This window comes from Cenococcum geophilum (assembly GCF_001692895.1).
Source record: "Cenococcum geophilum 1.58 unplaced genomic scaffold K441scaffold_2, whole genome shotgun sequence".
Classification (NCBI taxonomy): Eukaryota; Fungi; Ascomycota; class Dothideomycetes; order Gloniales; family Gloniaceae; genus Cenococcum; species Cenococcum geophilum.
The window spans coordinates 1-21,324 of NW_027137560.1; the positions used below are offsets into that span (position 1 = coordinate 1).

General features: G+C 39.3%; 1 protein-coding gene across 1 annotated transcript; it reads left to right on the top strand.

Annotated features, from left to right (window-relative positions):
• Positions 1-19,910: 19,910 nt before the first annotated feature.
• On the top strand, positions 19,911-21,308 carry K441DRAFT_93698 (uncharacterized protein). Its single transcript, XM_067654550.1, has one exon. The coding sequence runs from the start codon at positions 20,278-20,280 to the stop codon at positions 21,199-21,201; it is 924 nt and encodes a 307-aa protein (XP_067509618.1). The 5' UTR covers positions 19,911-20,277; the 3' UTR covers positions 21,202-21,308.
• The last annotated feature ends 16 nt before the right edge of the window (positions 21,309-21,324 follow it).

The window sequence follows — 21,324 nt, forward strand, 5'->3', positions numbered from 1 at the left end:
GCTTATAGCTTTTATATAGGGCGCCTCCTTTTAAAAGGCATAAATAGTATACTCTACTATAGTCTAGCTAGCAATCTTATATAGATATAGTACCTAATACTTACTACTAAAGTAAATAAAGCNTAAGAAGATAAGTAAAACTAAGCTACGCTAGCGAGGCGTAGTATAAAACCTATATCTCTATATTATTATAGGGGTGTATAAATTAATACTAATAGTAGTACTTAAATATAAGATAGGGTTTCCGCTGCTCTAGATATACTTAAAGGAGCTAGCTATAGCCTACGCAAAGAAAACGTAGAAGGGGCTAATAAAAGGGTATATTAAGAGGGAATATAATACTATACGAGCTATAATAGCCTACTAGCTCTAGCCTAGAATAAAGCTATTAATACGGCCTACTAAATANGATAAGCTTAAGAGGATAGCGGCTACTATTATAGAGATAGATATATAGCNGGTAGACCTATCTAAAGTATAGTATAGAAAGAGTAGAAGGGCTAAGGTATAAAAGACGTTTAAAAAGTAATAGAAAAGGGAGTAGGGNAAGTNTTAGAGTATACTTACCTACTATATAATGGCNTAGGCTAAGCTATAGAGTACGTAGAGACTATTTTAATAAGCTATTAATATAGTAGAAGGCGAGATAATAGTCTTAGAGGACTTTAATTTATATTATATAGCCTAGGGATAATAGTAGACTATAGTAGAAGTATAGTTAACCTACTTACTTAACGAACTAGAAACGTAAGGCCTTGCTCTAATTACTTTAATTAGCGAACCTACCTAGGAAAGAGGTACCTAAGAAAGTATAATTAACTTTATATTTATATAAGAAGCGCTTATAGACCGGCTAGTACTTTACGGGCTAGAAAATATATAGGCACTAACTATAGACTATATACCTATANGGATAACTCTTAATATCGCTATATTAGCGTATTAAACTCGCTAGAGATANACTATTAGAAAACTTAACTAAGAAAAATATACCTAGGAAATTACTAATAAACTGGCGATAATACCTTAGGTAATGCTAAAGGATATCTAGGGTACTATAAGTAAATTCGCCCGGCGCGAGTAGTCCCTTTAAGGTAGAATAGCTCACTTATAGGCATAAAAAGAGCAGGTAATAGTATAGCGCAATAGGCAAAGCCTACTACTATAGAGCTATAAGGCCCTAAAAATAGGCTAAGAAGATAATATAAAAGGAGAGTAGAAATAGCTAGAGCTACTTCTTAGAGGAAATTATACTTAGACCCTACTAAACTATATAACTAGGGACTTTAGCGAATATTAAGTAGAGTAAATAAGCCGTAGGAAAATGTTAGGGGACCCCTAACTCCTTATACTCCGCTAGATAGAATACAACTAGTATAAAAATAATACTAAGGAAAAGATAAAAATACTAGCGGAGATATTCTTTCTAGGCGTAGGCTAAGCGGACCTATAAGATACTAAATAGCTAAGACTACCCCCTACCCCTAGAGATAAGCTAAATAGCCTTAATAAAGGAAATAAAAGAAGCTTTATAGAAGCTCCTTACTAGTAAGGCGGTAGGGCTAGATAAAAATCCTAAATAAGGCAATTAAAGCTATGTAAAAGCCTAATAATACTACATAGCTAACGCTATAACTACCTACCTTTATAAAGGTAAGCTACTAGACTATTATAATAATAAGAACTTATAGTCGTTGCTAAGAAAAGTAAATAAAAAGGACTACCCCCTCCTAGAAGCTACTAACTAATATACACTATAAGAATATAATTAGGAAAGCTTCTAAAAAAGATAGTTATCGAACGTATATATTAGAAACCGTAGAGGCGTAAGGACTGCTACTATAGACATAAATAGGCGCAAGGAAGAACCGTTAACTCTCTTAGCCCTCTCTTTAATTACCTCTAGTATATAGTGCTGCGTAGTATCTATACTAAGCCTATGACCTAAGCGGAGCCTTTATAAAAAGATATATATAAGTAGACTCCTATTAGAGTCCTAAGAAAGAAAGCCTACTAACTAGATAGTTAAGTATACCTAAGCCTTCCTAATAGGGCGTATTACTAAGAATAGTATTTTAAGGGCTATAAAGCGAAATAATACTAATACTAATACTACTAGAATATTCTATACCTTATACGTTATATTTCTGTCCTAAAATATATAGCCTAAGCTTAACTAATTAATCCTACTATTTACAAGCGGTTAGTAATTCTACTATAATACAAAAAAATATATAGTTAATAAAATAGCTTACTATTTAGAGCTTATACGCTTAATATATACTCTTTTTAGTATAGACTAGATTAATAGAGCGAAATGCGATAGAGACCTATAACCTAAATTTAGTATAATAGGCGTCTACTTTAGACGCTTTAAATCCCTTTTACGCCTTATTAAGGAATTATATAATAGCTTATATAGAAGCTTCCTTCTATTAGACCTTATAATTATAGTCCTTTTCTAGCCTAAAGCGTAAACTAAATATATTCTTATCTACCCTATTAATAATAACCAGCTTATATATCCGTAATTTATAGGTATTTAGGAGACGATTTGGCTTATAGATAGACAAGTTTCTAATATATTAGTAGGCTAAATAAATACTTAAAAAGGGCGTTTATAAGATCTACTATAAAGTTCTTATGCTAGTTTTATATAGCTAGCTAGATATAGTAAAGAAGATAGCTTATAGTAGTTTAGTAATAATTATATTAATTAGGAAGTAGAATAGCGGCTTTTAGATACGCTTATAAACTCTTAAAAAGGTATAATAATACCTTATTTAGTCCGCTATATCTACGCCTTTTATAAAGTAGTTATAGAAGTTATATAAAAATAGGATCTAGAGCTATTTACGTACCTTATCGCCGAAAATCTTATATATTTAAGCTACTTTTATAGCTATAGTAGCCGGACACTTCCTTTCTTAAAGTACCTTTAAAAGCTAATAATATATAACCTTTAGTAAGATAGCCGTAGAGTTAAAGTAGTTAAGTTACTTATTATCTACGGTAGTTCTTATAAAGAAACTGTCTACGTATCTTTCTAAGTAAATTCTATTATAGTATTATTATTAATATACTTATATAATGTATACTTTATAGATCTTAGAACTATAGAGAGCTTAAGCTATATAAGCTATACTTTATTTATTATATATAACTTATATAGCCCGTCGCTTTCCTCCTACTCTTTACTTTATTTAATTATCCTAACTATTCTAGCACCACTAATCCCTTCTTTTAAGGTCTTAAAAGAAGTCTAATAAGGTAAAGGAGTTATTCTAGCTAAACTATATACTTATTTAGAGAGTAAAGGCGCTTTTTAAAATTCTTCTCTACCTATATTAGTAAATTAAGTACTACTAATTCCATTTTAGTAAATCCTTCCTCTTTCTATTAATACTTATCTAGCTTAAAGGAACTCTTCTTTTTACCCTTTATATAATATATCTAATTAGAGCTGTATAAAATTAGCCTCTATACCTCTACGCGGTAGAGCCCAGGAACCTAGCAGCTACTATTAGTATTTTATTAGGATTATACTAATAGACTACTAGAGTAAACGTAGAGACATGCGTATAGCAGCGCAGCGCTAGTACTGCGACGTGGTAGTAGTGCGTAGAATTTTTTTACTAGGAGGGTAAGCCCTAACAGAGGCTTACGAATATAACTATTACGTCTTTACGTATACGTCTAGTATACTTAAACCACGGCATCTACTTACGGCGTCCCCCTTTCTCTTATATGGTATAACGATATACTATACGNCACCTATACGNGGTTAAACTATATATACCTNNTAGGTAGAGTCTATCTACCTTCTTATTGTGTCTTCCTCTACTTTAACCCCCCTAACTTTATTCTATTACATTAGTAGTATAGGTACTTAGTTATAGGNGCTTAGTATACTTCTATTGCTAGTATAATACTAGATTAAGTACGCTATTAGATATAGAGAGATAGGAGGTAGGTTAAATACCTTAGGGAGGGTTATAGGAGGANAGTAGGTAGGCGTATATACGTATATATGGGAGTAAGAGGCTAGGGATAGGTAAACGATATTTAATAGCAATCTATAATAATATAGAAGTATAGTATATAGGGTAAGATAGGCTATTAGGGACTATTAGTCTTAGAGNAGTTAACCTAATAGTATTTTTCCTCCTATTAATATAGTATAGGCGTAATACTTAGATGGGTATATGCTGTATTACTACTTACGTCTCCCTTAAAGGTTTTTTATACCTAAATTATTGGTATTTATCTATATAGACTAAGTTTAGGACCGTATAAGATATTAATTAAGAAGGTAGCCTTAATTTACTAGGACCTATATCTTATAACCTTCTAGTATTAGCTTTATTAGAATATTAACTATTTTAAATACCTAGCTAGTAAACCAGTTAGTTATCTTATTAATAGTAAGATAGACTCTAGGGTAATAATATTAATAATAGTAAGTTTAAATATACTTACTAAGGTCCTAAATACGTTTAAAGGTACTATAGAAGGCCTTATTACGATCTTTTTAAGGTATAGTATAGTAGAAATAGCGGTTAATCTGCTGCTATCTCGTATAGAAAATGTCACAGCTTATACAAATGCCTCTGAACCGAAGCTTGTAGAATGCTGTATTACGAAGATACTAAGCTAAAGAGAAGGAAAAAGGGTCGCTAGGACCGATGTAAACAAATATGTAGGGTGAGCCGCTAAGGCGCTAGCTTTAGGCGGGCTAATCGCAGGTCGGCAGAATATGGTAGAATTTGGCAGGTAACGTGCAATAGCGCCGTTACATTACCCCCCTCTTTGAAAGAAAGCCTGCCCTTAGGCTTAGTTAGAAAAAATAGGGTAGCACTAGGCTTATAAACGTAGGATTATAAAAATATAAGATAAGGAGATAAAGGGGACACGAGTCCGTCCTGACTAAGTATAAAGGGCGATTGTGGGCTAAGTAGAAGTACTAGGCTAGAAAGAGTAGCCGCTAAAAGTCTTAGTACGGATCTAACCAATTAGATAACTTTAACCGGTGGTCGAAGTTCCTGGACATCTGAAATTTTACGGTACTGGCAGAAAACGGCAGAATATGGTAGAATTTGGCAGACAGCTGTATTAGGGCTTTGGGGCATTTTTGTCCCTATATTCTTTTGGTAACTTATCGTCTTTATTATACTAGCATTCCATCCATTCGTCTAGGTACTTCGGGGGTCTAGGCGCATTAGGGTATTAGTTGTAGAATTCTTTAAGCTTCTGGGGGCAGCCTATAAAGTTCCACACAGGGTACTAGGTTGGGTTAGGATTATAGCCCTTCTATTAAACACGGTATTTTAGCGCTTCCCGTACTATCTTGCAGGCCAGTATTTTGTTAACCTCCTATTTATTGTCACCGTTTACTTAAACTGGTAGGGGAGGCTCGTTCTTTTGTCTAGGTAATGGGTTGTTTATAGCTTTCCGTAACTTATCTAGTGAGAAGATAGGGTGAACCCTAATTAAGTCTGGGAGCTTTATCTTGTATAAGTTGCCTATCTTCTTAAAAACCTCATACGGTCCTACCATCTAGTAGTCCAGCTTACGGCTGGGTTGTTTGGTCCTCTAATTCCTTGTTATAACCCAGACTATATCGCTAGGGGCAAAATTGGGCTCTTGACGGTGTTTGTTCGCCTGCTGTTCTATTGACCTCTAAGCTTTTTCCAGGTTCTCGCGGGCTACCGTCTAAGCCTCCTCTAATTATTTGGCGTACTATTAGGCCTTAGCATAGGATAGCTTCTCTTATATAGTCTAGGGTTCTTCTGGCCTTTTCTAGTTAAAGCTTATACGGGGTAAGTATCCTATTTCCAGCTGAATCGGGGCAAACCCTATGGAGTTATAGGGTAAGGTTGCTTGCGTGTAGTCTATTAAGGGTAGTAATTTAGACTAGTTGTCCTGGAAATAGTTAATGAAGGGCCTAAGCCTCTAGTTTAGGTACTAATTTACAATCTCTGTCTAACCGTCTGTTTAGGGGTAATAAGCCGTAAAAAGCTTTAGCTTAATACCTAGGATCCAGGTAAACTTATTCTAGAAGGCCGATATAAACTATAGCCTATAATCGGATATAATAGTATCTAGTGGTCTGTAGATTCGGTAGACATAATAGACATATAGCTGGGCTACCTCTTTAGCATCGATGTTCTTATAACATGGAATTAAGAACAGGCGTTTACTAAAGCGGTTAACTATAACTATAACCATATTGTATCTGTTACGGTCCCTAGGTAGTTTATAGAAGTCTATAGAGATATGCTGCTAAGGGCGCTCTAGTATTAGGAGTGGCTTAAGTAGTTCTAGGGTCTTATCCCGTAGGATTATAGCTTTCTAGCAGTCTTCGCAGTTCCATATATATTAATCAATATCCGCAATTATTCTTAGCCAGTAATAGCGGCAGTTAATGATTTTACGGGTCTTGTTCTTACTAGGGTGTGCCGTAGAGACTTAGTAATAAGCTTTACGGATTAGTTTAGTCCATAGATTATCAACATTAGGGACTATAAGCCGCTTCTAGTATAGGAGCAATCCTTCCTCCGTCTTAAAATTGGGGTCTCCTTTTACGGCTTATTCGCGGAGGGCCCTTAGGGCGTTAGCCGTACGGTTTGCAGTTAGGAGGCGGTTAATTAGCCCTATTAGCTTATTTAAGGACTCCTCTATTAGTGCTAGCTTATTTTACTAGGAGTCTAGCTCCTTAAGGATCCGTAGGTTAAGCTGTTCTAGATAGAGGAGGGCGCGCGTCCAATATTAGGTCTTTAGCTTATCCTAGGGTCCTATATCTTGTTCTCTTCGGGTTAGGGTATTAGCTTTAGAGTTTTACTTATTAGAACGATACATAATCGTAAAAAAGAATTAGGAGAGTATTTCGGCCTACTAGGCTTATTACCCTATAAGCTGCTTTATAGTTATAAAGTACTCTAGGGCTTTGTAATCTATATATATCTTAATCCGGGAGTTTATACCTTTAAGCTCTACGCGCCATTAGAAGAGTAATTAAATAATAGCTAGCATTTCTTTGTTGTGTACTTTGTAGTTATACTTAGCCGGGTCCATTATCTTTAAGAAGAAAGCTATAGGGTACTATTCGCCATCTAGATATAACTGTGATAGGATTCCCGCTATGACCCCATTAGAGGTATCTATTTCTAGCATTAATTTAAGGTCCGGGTTATAGTGATGAAGGATTAGGGAAAAGATAAGCTAATCCTTTACCTCTTTAAAGGCCTCTATATAGCTATTATTAAAGACAAAAGGCGTGTCCTTCCTAGTTAGTCGTATAAGAGGTTTTGCCACAATTCCGTAGTCATAGATAAACCAGCGGTAGAAATTACAAAAACTAAGGAAGGACTGGATTCCTTTTACTATATAAGGGGGCTTTTAGTTACGGATTGCCTCTACCTTCTTAGGGTTAACCTTAATTCCTTCTATAGTTACAATAAACCCGAGGTATTTTGTACGTTTTACACCAAACTCGCATTTCTTAATATTAACTTATAAGCCCGCGTTCCGTAGCCTCTCTAGGACCTTCTTAATATAAACTTAATGCTTAAGTTCGTCGTCCGAGTATATAAGAATGTCATCTAGGTATGCCGTGTAGAATTCGTTAAGGTAATTAAAAAGAATGTTATTTATATACCTTTAGTACGTAGCCGGTCCGTTTATTAGTCTAAAAGGAAGAACTTTATATTTATAGGAACTATAGCGGGTATAGAACGTTGTTAAATCTTTAAATACAAGGTCTATCCTAATTTGGTAAAAAGCTTAGCAGATATTAAGTTTGGTAAAGATCTTTGCCTGGCTTAGATGTACAAGGGTCTCATTAATTAAAGGAATAGGATACCGGTCCTTTTAAGTAATAGCGTTTAGCTTTTAATAGTTAATATAAAAACGAAGGCCTTTATTAGGCTTTTTTATGAATAGGATAGGGGAAGCAAAAGGGGCTTGACTTAGCTCGATAAACCCTTTATCTAGGTTGTCAATTAAGTACTACTTTGTTACTTTTAGCTTATCCATTAATTAATAGTAGAGGGGGCTATAGCCTAGCGAGTTATTGGCCTCTAATTAAATCTTATAATCGTATATCCGGTAAGGGGGTAACTTATCTAAGGCCGCCTTTGAGAATGCATCCTTATAGCCTATATAAATGGTAGAAAGAAGGCGTTTAACTAGTTCCTTATCGGTTTCCTTATCTAGCCTTTCCTCTCTATTATTAATAATTCGGTTAATCTTATATAGGCTTATTGTAAAGACCTTATTATCCTTCCGGTATATATTAAAGTGGAACGCTATAGCGCTAATTGCGGTAATGTTTACGGTAGGGGGGTTAACTAACAATAGGGGCGTATGTAACTTTAGGGACTTCTAGGGTACTAGCGTTATTATTACTCCTTTTAGCTCCTATTGCATCTTTTGGAGGTTATCCCTTATATCCTATTAATACGTTCTTTTCTATAACGGTTAAATCTATATAATTTAGACGTTATCTACGTTATTATCTATCCTGCTTTTATACGTAGAGTCCTCTTTAAACGTAGCGCTTTGGGAGAGTATTTTTGTCGGTATAGAGTTCTTTCCAGCTTTGTGGCGGGCGTTCTTTTAGGTAAAGGCTAGGTCACGGGCCCGGATATCCTACTGGTAGGTAGGGTCACCCCTTATAGCTAGTATCTTGTGGTTGGTTCAGATCTCCCTAACAAAGGAGGGCAACCTTAGTCTATCCTCCGGCTAGACGAACCGTCTTTTTTATACGTTTAACCAAATATTAAAATAGGACATCTATTTTTGTCTAAGGATTATATTATAGGACCCTAGGTCTAGGATGCAAAAGGGGATGCTATATTGGCGTCGTCCGTTAAGAGCGATATATAACTTTAAGACGTAGGTAACGGGCCGACCGGCTTGGCCGTTGTAGCCCTTTACCTGGACAGGCTTCTCTAGTTGGATGGCTTCTACATTTAGAAACTTGGCAATATTATTCGCATAGGCAGTATTTATAAAGGCGAAGCTATTTGCTCTAGTGTTAATAAGGGCGGTTGTATTAACTCTATATCTATTTTAAGATACTGTATATAGAACCGTGAAATACTTTCCACCTATTAACTGACTAAGATTAATCTCTTCGAGATTAATAGGGTACCCTAGGGGGGAGTCTTTCCCTAGGGTTCTTCTTTTCCCAACTTATTAGACGTTTTTCCTTCCTTTATCTTCTTAATATCGCCTATATCCTTTAGCTCTGGGCAGGATAAGGTAAAGTGACCTTGCTTATTGCAGTTAAAGTACGTAGCCGAGGCAGGGTTAATTGGAGTATTACGGCGAATACTAGTTAATGGCGTGGTACGTGGCTAGTTAGGCAAGGCTTGCCGGTGCGTAGTTATAACCGCCTTTAGTATAAGAGCAGTCGTAACTTGTTTTCCTGCTCTAGCTCCTATAGGTATAGCTAGCGAGTTCCAATCGTTATGGAGTCGCTTCTGCTAATTAGGGCGGGCGTTAATCCGCTTTAGTTCTAAGTCTAATAATAGGCAATAAGCTGCGAGTTTTTCGTGGGTTGGTAGGTTATTTAAGGTTATAGCGATCTTTTCTTATAGCTGGATTGTTAGCTTATCGTATAGGTCTAATCGGTAGTTCTTAAGGGGAACCTGGCCTTCTTCTGTAAGGTGTAGGAATTAAGTCTGGAATTTGGTAAAGGGTTGGTTCAGTTTTATTATTAGGTGATTATAGTTATAACGGGCATCCCGTACTTTGTTTGGGTTAATATAGATAGCCGCTAGGTGCCGTATTATCTTGTTAATAGATGTAAATTAGATAGGGGAGTCGTCCTTAAACTTGGCTTAAAGGTGCCGTTGGGCGTCCCTAGTGGTTCGACCAAAGAGGTAGAGTATTTTGGCTTCTTTGGAAAGGAAATAGTTATGGTTAACGCGGAGCTTTCCTTGTACTTAAATCCTCTAATTCTTAAAGGTAGGGTTTATCCTATTGGATAGTGGTGGGGGGTTAGGGAGCTTAACGGACTTTAATTGCTTCGTTATTGTATCCGTACTCCCTAGTATATCGCATTTAGTAAAGTAAATAGGTCGGCTAGGGCTTTAAAAAGGGGAAGCCGGGCTATTTTGTAGGGCTGTAAGGCTTTCTAGGATCTCTTATAGGGTCTCTTGTATATTTCTCGCTTTAAGACAATCGGCTTCCTAGCTGGCTGCGAGGGCGCGAATCTGCTCGCGTATGTTTATGATATTATTATTATCTTCGATTTCTGATCCTAATTGGATCTTAGGTTCCTCTTGGGTAGAGGCAGCTCTCTTAGATAAGCTTGCTTTAGGTGCCATCGTTGGCTTCCTAAGGTTCGTCAGTATTATATGCTTTAGTTTTAATTCCGGGGGTACAGGTCCAGTCCTGTCTAGCTTATAAGGTAGGATATTATCTAGGCCTTCCTAGGTAATGTAGAGTTGTTTTGGTGTCTGAGTATAGCGCGTTAATGCGTCGTTGTAGACGAAGTTTCTTTAGGGTGAGATATTATTGAGGCCTTCCCAGGCAAGGTAGGGAGAGCTTAGTATAATGTTACGGCTTGTACAAATGCCTCTGAACCGAAGCTTGTAGAATGCTGTATTATGAAGATACTAAGCTAAAGAGAAGGAAAAGGGGTTGCTAGGACCGATGTAAATAAATATATAGGGTGAGCCGCCAAGGCGCTAGCTTTAGGCGGGCCAATCGCAGGTCGGCAGAATATGGCAGAATTTGGCAGGTAATGTGCGATAGCGCCGTTATAGAAAATATATTCGCGATATATATATATATCGTTCTACGCCAAAAGTTCTATCGCCAATAGTCTTTAATAGTTAGTTTAATATAAATTCCTATATAGATTAGTACTATAAAGTATGCATAAAGCTCTAGCTTATATATTAACTTCTATATATATAGGCGTCCCTTTAGCTATTTATCCTCTAGTGTTAAATACAGCTCTATATATAGCTTAGTAAAGTTTACTAGTTTATTAAGTAGCTTATTAGTAAAGAATAGCTTAAATATACTATATGCATNGCCTAGATTAACGTTATATAGAAGATTTAGGCGTCTATATTCGTTATTATTATTAATATATAGAGGTATGAAATTAAGTAGAGGCCTAGGCTAAGGGGGGGGCTTTTTTCTTTAAACNAGCTAGCTAGTTTAGATATATAGTTAGTAGAATTAAGTCCTCGTTATTAAAAGCCTATTTCTTACNATAGTGTTAATATATATAGGGTGTTGATAGTATTGTTTACATTTTGNTGNTGGAGGTTTTGATGTTCTTGAGGTCGCGCATAGGCCATATCTGCACGGCCGACGACGGTGTAAACTAGGCCGTTTCGGGCCTGGCGCCCCGACCNTCCGCGCCTGGACGGTTACCATCCGAGAAGAAGTACCGATCTAACACAAATTATGTACCTTTTCGCCCAAAATCGCGTGCGAAAGTACTTGGGGGCGGTCGCTGCGCGACCTCGTGCGGGGTTCGGGCGCGTTATTAGCAGGGGTGGCCCTAACCTCGTATTAACCCGGGTCGTAACCGCGCCAAATCAGCCCCCCCGATATGTGATAGGTATCTTCGGATACGAGCCAGCCACAAGCGGGGTATGGGATCCCCTGCGGACCAATGTCCAGCCTGCCGCCGACCCCAGCCTGACAGCTGTGTGGAAGACTTTGCTGAAGCTCATCCCTATGGCGGACGGGCTCGTGGATATCGCGGCCCTCGCTGCCCTCATTGGCGGATCTACCGCTGAGTCGCTTGCCTTGGGAACCCGTGGCGCTTGTGGTCTACCGTGGGCAGCCTTGAGCTCCTTTGGGTCCGTTTTCATTGTGAAAGCCTGTGTATCGGCTTGCACTCCTGCATGGCTGCGGGAAACAATTGGTGTCAGGACCACCGGGTCCGATACTGCGGTCGGCTGCAGTAGGAGACTGGACAGGAAGGCGAATGGCCGGCAAATGACCGGCGAGGCCATGGGCGTAATGGTGGAGTGGAGCAAGGTATGTTATTTAGCTAGAGTTAGAATGTTTCTAACCATCTCCAGGACAAAGAGACTTCAAAATCCCTGAATATCAATTGCGACGCATTTGAAGACGTCTACGCCTTTGACGAGTGGACAGCTGGCCCTTTACGTTCTTGCACGGCTCTAGAACCTGGAGAGCACCTTCGGGCGCATTTTTATAACATGCGGAACGTTGATCCCCCAACGTAAATTTTGACCCGAGTTTATAAGTAATAAGCCAATTCATTTTAGAGCTTTATTATATAGACTTTAATTAATATATATAGAGATAAGGTTTTCTAGGGGGAGACCCCCTGGGACCCCCCTATATAGAGCTTTTGCTTAATTTAGAAGTAGTAGTAAGATTAAGGCGTCTTGGTCACTGCTAGGTAAGGATCTACTACAGTAACCGAGGCGCCCTACTTAAGCTGGGCTTAAGGATTATATTGGTCACGAATCTAGTATATATTTGGACTGCAGAGCTTTAATACAAAGCCCTCTACGTAGGATCTAATATAGTAGATTATAATTCTAATTTAAAGCTTTATATACTAAATATTTTTAATACCTAATAACTAAATCGCCGCATAGCTGGAATTAAAGTAAGTTTACTACCCCAACTTAATTAAATACGCGTGTAGGAAGAGACATAACTGTATATAGAGACGTCTGACATAATCAAGTAACCACGTCATTGCCCACCCAGTTCGGACGTACAACGACACAATGGCTCGGCGCCGAGTAATGGGAGGGGGGAGGAGGGGGAGGAGATTGGGGGTGGCTCGGCCACTGCAAGAAGGTCGTGATATTGGTATGGTGTTGAACTTTAAAGGTCGTGTCCCGGGAGCTTAATCGACGACCCCTATATAAAACGTTAACAACGTTTAATTATAGAGCTTTAAACCGGCAGATCTCCTAGAAATACCTATTATAAGCAGCTCCGAGTACGAAATCTAGAATATTTAGTAGTGGTGTAAGTATGGGACGGGGGTATATATTTGCGTTCTCAAATGTCGTCACGTGACGTAATTTTTGGGTAACGAAAACCGCCGTTAATATTGCTCAACTAATACCTACCGGAGGTTCCTCCGTCCTTCCTATCTCCTCCTTTACCCGTCCCCTCGTCCGATACTATCTATATCGCTATATCGACTAATAGATCCCTTAGTGGAGACTAGAGAGGGGTATTAGAGCGCCTTTAGCTCTTATAAGGAAAAAGAAAGAAGAAAAGAAAAAGGTGTAAAGGAGGGAGTATTTATAGACGGAAGGAGGCCTGCGAATGGGAGATTAGGCAGCTATAATATAGACATTAACGTTGCTCGACTAATACCTACCGGACGCCCCTCCGTCCTTTCTATCTCCTCTCTTACCCGTCTCCTCGTTAGATGCTGTCTATATCACCACGTTAACCAATAGATCCCTTAGTGGGGACTAGGGAGGAGTATTAGAGCACCTCTAGCTCTTATAGGGAAGAAGAAAAGAAGAGAGGAAGGTATAGAGGAGGGAGTATTTATAGACGGGAGGAGGCCCTATAAGTATGTGATTTGGTAAGTACTAATAGCATAAGATTCTCGTATAAGATGGGCTTAATTGCTTACCAAAATACGGGGTATCTCTATCACTGCAGTGGCTACTATAGTGGTAGAGACGCCTTAAATATTTAATATAACCGACTACTGAGGCTGTTAATAAGTAAAAGGTAGGCTACCGATGTAGTGCGAACGATGTAGTTGTTAATATTGTTTATAGTCTATTTTTGCTTCTAGTATACGCGTAGATTGTCCTTATATTCGGCGTAGAGCTAGTTATAGGCAGTAAGCTAATTTAGGTCTAGCTTTGCTATTAATGTAGCTATGGGTAGTATATCCCTTAGTATAGGCCAACTTAGTAGTTCTAGCTTTAGAAGATTATCTTTCTTCTTAGATAAGTCGATATACTGCTATACCTCATTAGTTTTAGCTGTGTTTTAGATAATAAAGAACCATTAAATCCAATTAGATAGCTTATTAAGGATAAGGTTAATTTTTAATTTAGTAAAAGTTGTTATTTTTAGAATTTAATAGGTTAGAAAGGGTCTAGGTTAGGGTCTAGCTAGCGTCTTAGTAGAACCTTATTTGGACGTTCCGAACTTTTGATTTAATTCATTAGTTTAGATTACTAAAATCCAAAATTTTGTTATAGGGAGCGCGATTAATGACTCCTACTAATAGCTCTAACTACGTCTAATTTTTTATTTATAAATCAGCAGATCTATAAATAACAGTTATTATAAGTAGCTCTAAGTGCGGTATATATAATATCTTAACTATAGTATAGAGAAGTCGTGGCTGCTAATATACGGTCCTAAGTATTCTTAGAGGTCACGTAACTTCTTATATAAGCGACATTTCCCCTTTAAAAAAATTAAAAAAATTCTAAAAATCGATTAACGCTATAGATAGCAGCAATATTAATCTGGCAGTACTGCCAATTCTCCCTATATACTATTATATGTATATCTAATAGCTCTAGAAGCGGTAAGAAGGTAAAACGGATAGGGGGGTTAAAATTTAGAAAATTAAATTTCGCGGTTAAGCTGTTTAAAAGTTAGGAAACCAAGACGAATGCCGTATTCTCCACTTACCTCCGAGCTAGTATATAATTTCCTAATTAGGAAAAGTTATTTATAAGTAGTTGCTGCTGCCTTTATATAAAATCTTCTTGTTATACCTCTTTAGTCTTACTTATAGATGACTGAAATCGTTCTATATTAAACCTACGTTCAAACATAAGCCCTAAAAGCTTTTTAACTCGTGAGATTGCTATATAGGTTAGCCCGGCTGTCTTATTCTTTTCCTTAATATTTAGAACTATTTGGCTAAGTATTAGGCCCTAGCTTTTATATACGGTAAGAGCAAAAGCCAGAGTGATTGGAAATTAACGCCGTAAGTAAGAGCCTCTTATACCCTCCTACTTACGAAGCACAGAAAATATAGGGATGACTTTCTTACTATCCTGCCGAGTAAATAGGGTAGGTCCGTTATACCCATCTACCGTAATTAGTAGTGACTAAGGCTGATCCTTTTTAATATCCGCGTGTCCCTTTTATACGACATCTTTAACTATACCAGTAGTACCGTTTACTAAGCCCAGTTCAACCCAGATATTCTATATTAGTATTACTTTCGCGCCAATACATAGGGCTAGATTCTCTATAGTATTGCACTAATTAGGAGTAACTTTCCGCGCACCTATACCAGTATTAACTAACTTAATAGCCACTACTAGCTGTAAAAGATCGCGAAGCCGAATAGTGTTATACTTACCTATAGCAGCGCGTATGCTCTATAGCCGAATTACGTTATTAAAGCCCGTAACCTTATTAGTAGATAGGCCCTACTTACACCTAGTTAAAAGAAGCTTCTAAGTCAAATTACTTACAGAATCACTACGTAGCTCCGCAAGGGCGGTCCTAAATACAGAGCTCTTAGCGTTATTACCGCCCTACCGTATAACTTAATCTAGGACAGTAGTTCGGTTAATCGCCTTATAGGCTTCCTTTCTATAGCTGGCGAGCTCTAACGGCCTAGTGGGTAGATTACTATATAAGGCCGCCTGACCTATAGGGGGAAGCTGATAGAAATCGCCTACTAGCAAGATGTTTAAGCCTCTAAAGTAGTCGTTATTACGCATAGGGTAGATCTAACGGAGGCGGCGATCAATCTAAGCTAGATGTACTTGCCCGATTATAGATTTCTCATTAAGGATGAGATAGTGAATATCCTTAAAAGCTTATTATAGAGGCGTAAGACTGGCAGCAGGCAATTCCTTAAAGGGGCGATTTACTGGCAACCTTAATAGTTCGTATATAGTTCTACCGTTAATATTAAAGGCAGCTACTCTAGTAGGGGCGGCTCGAACTAATAGCGACGGCTTATTATTAGACATAGCTATATTATAGAGCGTAGTAGACAGAATAGCAATAAGATATAACTTGCCAGTTCCTGCCTCTCTATTAACGTTAATCCGCAGTAAGGGGGGGCTAAGGCCCGCTTAGATCTGTCTGTAGTAATTAACTATAATATTATAGATATAACGCTAACCTAGTTATAAAGAGGACGGAGTTACTATTTAGGATAGGCGGCTCCACGGTAGAGGCTATAGCCGTGCTTCCTACTAATAAGTCCTTTTATTAAGCTGCGGGTACGTACCCCAATATATACTCTAGTCGTAGTTATAATTAAGCTCCCTATTACCAAGCCTGTTAGAATCCTTAAGTTTAACTTTATTAGTATTTTAAACGCGGGCATATAGGGCCTTAAAGGACTAATATAGCTCTAAGTCGTCTGCGAAATCGCCCTTAAACTCATTAATATTATTAGTAGTTTCGCGACCTTCCTCTAGTTTCCAATTGCAGAAATAGTTAGGCGGGTGCTAATAAGAGTTAACGTAAGCCTAATAGGAAGCTATATAATTAGGGGCCCCAAATCCATTAGTATAAGTAGCTACTTCCTTATACTCCCTCCACGGGTGATAAAGAATAAGCTTTATACAGTAGAACTTAGGATACTGTAAATAGAAATAATCGCCGTTATATTACGGAAAGTACGATATAACTTAAGGCCTTACTCTTAGCCGACGCTTATAAGTAGAGTGATTAAAATAGAGCAGAAAATTAAAGAAAGTAATATCCTCTACCCTATCTAGGCGGCGCTTATATTTCTTATAGTTAGACAGTCTATACCCTCTTAGTTGCCCATTATTAAGCTTATATATAGCGCTTTAATCATCCTCCTAGTAGTAGTCTAAAGTTACTATATTCCTAGAGCCTTTATAAAGGGAAATATTAAAAAGTAAATAGTAGACCTCCTACGCTAACTAATCGCGTTTAGTAATAAGCTTGTTTATAAACCTAGCCACGACCAAACTAAAGGCATAAAGGCTATTAGCGTGCGGCTATACTAATTAGAGTAACTCCTGGTAGGAAGTTAACTTCTTCTCTTCCTTGCTGTAATATTTGCCTATATAGTTAACTATTACTAATATGCTTATAGCGGGTGACATATTAATATTCGCCATCTACGCTAACATTATAGCTGCATTATAATTATTAAGAAGCTTATCGTTACGCTGCGGACAGAACGTCTAGTAATGTGGATTTTAATCCTTTAATACAGCAGCCTTATTGCGGAGAGAGCATAGAAAATAAAAGCGGCACTCCTTTACTCCAGTGGGGCCTTTCTTTAATCTTAAGCAGTAAGATTCGGTGTAATTACGGTGCCGTTAGAATCGATTAAGGCAGGCAGTAAGAAGCTTACTAGTATTAAGATGTTCTTTATAGCCAAGAGCAGAAGGATATTAAAGATCGGAAGGTCTAGATTAATTAGGATTTATTACGGATATAAAAGTAGCCTAGTACTTAGTAAAAGCTACCCTTAATTCACTAGTTGATGGATCTGGCCTTAGGGCTATTAAACTCTATAAGAAGCCATATATATAGCCGCTACCTTATACCTACCACTTATATTAGGACCAAAAGTTAGTGCTATTAAATAGGCCTATAAGCATGTGCTTCCTGAATAGATTGAAGCGGCGATATAGCTAGTAAGCAGCAATATGCGGATTATTATTAAGATTTTAAGAAGTAATCCAGTAGCGCTAAGCCTTATTAGCAGCCTTATATTCGTTAAATTGAGGTATATAAGAGTGTAGATTATACTAATATAGATTAGCAGCGCTAAGTATAAAGAATAGAGACCCGCTCTTAATATTCTTAGTATAAGCCGTAAGCTTATTTCTCTTCTGCCTCTAGTAAGGTCTAGTGCCCTTAAGGTTCCATACATGCTATATAATCTTATTTAGTAACTAGCCACCCCTATTACCATTTATAAGATTACTAAGCTTATCTAAAGATAGACTATTCTTATCTAATCGGCCGTAAAGGAAGTAGATAGCGTTAAGGGCTTACTCTCTTATAATCCGATTAAATATGTAGTAGCGAAATAAGGGGTGGCGGCCAAACCGACTGTCCTGATACTTAAGCATATGCTTAGCGTACGCAGCTAGGGTAACCATACGGCTTTATAGTATGTCAAAATCGGCTTTACTATAAGGAAATAGAGTAGGAAAGGCGCCGCGCATAATGAAACTAGCTAATCGCTTAGAGAGAGGTATTTATCGTATAGTAGGAACCTCTAGACCCGCTTATAGGTCTTATTAGTATTAAACCTCGCGACTTAAAAGCTCTAATTTATTAAGGTTAGGTACTAGATTAGGAACTAAAGTATCTAGTATATTGTTATTAAATTTACCGTCTAGTATATTACTGCTAAGCTCGGTAGGTAGAGGATTAATAGCAAAAGGACGTTGTATAGGAGCAGTAGGGTAAGCCGTTAGGCCACTAGAATTAGACTCCAACTCGTTAATATAAGGTAGCTAATCTAATATAGAGCTATTTTCGGGTAAGCTGGTAAGCTAGGTGCTACATATTTTAACGTTACAATAATTAGGATAATTAACCTTTAGAAAGTAAAGCTACTGTGCTATAGCAAAGCGCCTTATAGTATACCGCTTAGTAAACCGCCGACTTAGGTATTCGCCACTCTCTACTGCTATAGGCCTTACGACCAGTATATTAAGTTTAGTAGGTAGCCGTGGTAGCTACCTCTAAGTCTTTGGTGTGTTTTGGCTAAAGTAGCAGACGTAGCTAGTATAGCGATGTTACTGGCCGCGTACATGCACGACTTGTAGATGAACGTATACGCGCGCAATTAGAAGCTCCTCTACCGCGGTAAGTATAGGTAGGAAGCCAGGAATAGGCCCCGGATCGAGCCCGTTGCTTTCACCAAATAGGGGAGAAAGGGTTGGATATTTAAGGCTATCGGCGTCCTTAATGTAGGCTTTGCATATACCTATATTATTACCCTCTATAACTAGGCCTATTTGGAACTACCGCTCCTTGTAACGACTGCACGTCTCTATACATTTGGCCTGTAGTATACTCCTGAACTTCTTGATTCGCTCCCAATCGACAGCCGAAACGGGTAGTGGTGTAGCCGTAGTCGGAGCTTGCCGTGAGGGAGCTTGCCGTGAGGGAGCTTGCCGTGAGGGAGCTTGCCGTAAGGGAGCTTGCCGTGAGGGAGCTTGCCGCGAGGGAGCTTGCCGCAAGGAAGGTAGTATTGGTGGTAGAGTAGGTGTTGGCGGTAGAGTAGGCATAGGAGCTAGTTCCGGCAAGGACGTATTTAGGCCATCTAGAGTGCCTCTTCTACTGCACGGAGCTTCATCTGTGGTATATAGCGGAGGAGTAGGCGAGTGAGCTTTACCCCGCCGATTAAGAATGCGGTGCTCCCGTTGTATTGCCCTAATTGTCTTCCGCCGTTGAGCTATTTTAGGGGTATCTTGACTGTTCTGGCCGCGAGGTAGGAAGGTGTTCTTAGTATCGATTTTAGGTAGAGCAGTTCGCTGGCGCCTTATAGGACGATTATTAGTAGTAGAACCTAACTCTACAAGAGCTCTCCGCTTAGAGGCCTATAAAAGTAAGCAGAAGTAGAAGTAATATATAGGGAAAACGCGCCTTTGACCGACACAACTGGCAGAGCTTTAAAAGCTTCTTTGAAGGGCCGTCTTTGATAAAGTTAAGGCGGGGCTTATGGACATAACACTTGCTGCACTTAATAACAGTAGGATCTGCCATATTTATAATGTATATAGTAGTATTAATAGAGGTGTTAACAAAAAGGAAGGTGCAATACTAAGATATTTTAATGTTTATAATATTTTGATGTTCGTCACGTGGAGTCTGCCATAACTTACCGCCCGCACTTTTTTTCTAACCAATTAGAAGCCGGCTCTCTAACCAATCAGAAGCTGGCTTGGCGGGACTTTGAATTCCAGGACCCCCCAACCCGAATATATAGACCACTCGTACCTCGGGTCAATGAGGGATCCGCAATGGGCACCACTGCACCGCTCCCAGACTAAGGCAGACTGGCTGTACACCTTTCTAACCCTGGCAAAAGTCGTGGAAATATTCCTGCTATATCATTACGGCTCCCGTCACATCTTCTGGATCACCGGAGTCACCTGGGCCTACTTTTTTCTCTCTGCGATTATCCTGCAGTTCTTTAACTTGGGTAGAGCATCGCATTTTAGCAAGCAAAACAAGTGTATCGACATTGTGGCTGGAAAACTTCCCACGCCCCAGGCCATAGGCGGAGAGCGTAAAGTGCTCTTCGACGTCCCCATCAATCTTCGAAAAAGCCGCCTCTGGCAGGCCTTCTAGGCTATGGGCTTGATCCTCTGCGTCTGTTCTCTTGTTAGCACCTACGCACTGCTGGCTAAAGAGCCTATAGTGTGTTTCCGCATCTGGGTAACCTTCCAGATCCTGTGGCTCTCACTCCGTTCCATCTTTTTCCATTTTGCCCGGCAGACAGACGATATGAAGCATATCGTCACTCCGGCCATCACAGAGAAGCACCGGCCCACGCAGTTGAATTTCCGGCTGCTCGGGCTCTCTGTCGCAGTGTCCAAGCACCAGGTGCTCAATCATCCACGCGGCGCTTATTGCTATACAGAAGACGCCCAGGACCCTACCATTATCAAAAACCACTTAGATGAAGCACATTTGGAATTCCTTGATCACCTCCAACTCCCACACCAAACCACCGTCGGCTCCACCGTCGAAATCTCTGTCGTTGCCGTCATCGGCGATACCCTTCTTTCGAGCGTGGCCTGGCTCATGGGCTCACCCCTCACTGGCATGGACCTATACGACTGCTGCATCTTAGTACTCCGTTCCTCCGATAAAACACTCCTGATACCCGCATGCCGCGTACTCTCCGGCCGAATCGACACCGACCCAGACATCGACCCGGAATTGACGATGCCGTCCAGCTTCCTACCCAAGGGCGTCTCAAACAGTGGGACGGATATCAGCTGGCGGTATTGGATTCCGTGTGGCGGGAACAAGTGGGTGTGTTATAGCACCCCGTGGACGACGCTGACAACGCAGAGTCTGGGGATTACGGGGAAGAAGGAGATGGTGGTGATGAGTGGGGAGAATATTACGGAGGAGTTGAGGATGGGGAAGCTGTTGGTTAGTTTGAGCAGTGTGAAGGATGTGGAGGATGCGGTTGCGCGGTCAGCGGCTGTGGCGAGTATTTTGAGGGAGATGCTGCTGGGTACACCTGGGTATTTAGACGAAAAATAAAAACGGTCTTTGATTCGGTGGCGATACCATAAGATCTTTCTCCTGATGAATCTGGCCGTACCAACCACTATAATCCTGCCCTCCAATTACAAATTAGGTGGACTAGCCACCGAACCGTCTCGA

Coding starts and splice junctions, on each gene's coding strand:
- K441DRAFT_93698 (XM_067654550.1), top strand. CDS start 20,278: ATGGGCTTGATCCTCTGCGTCTGTTCTCTTGTTAGCACCTACGCACTG.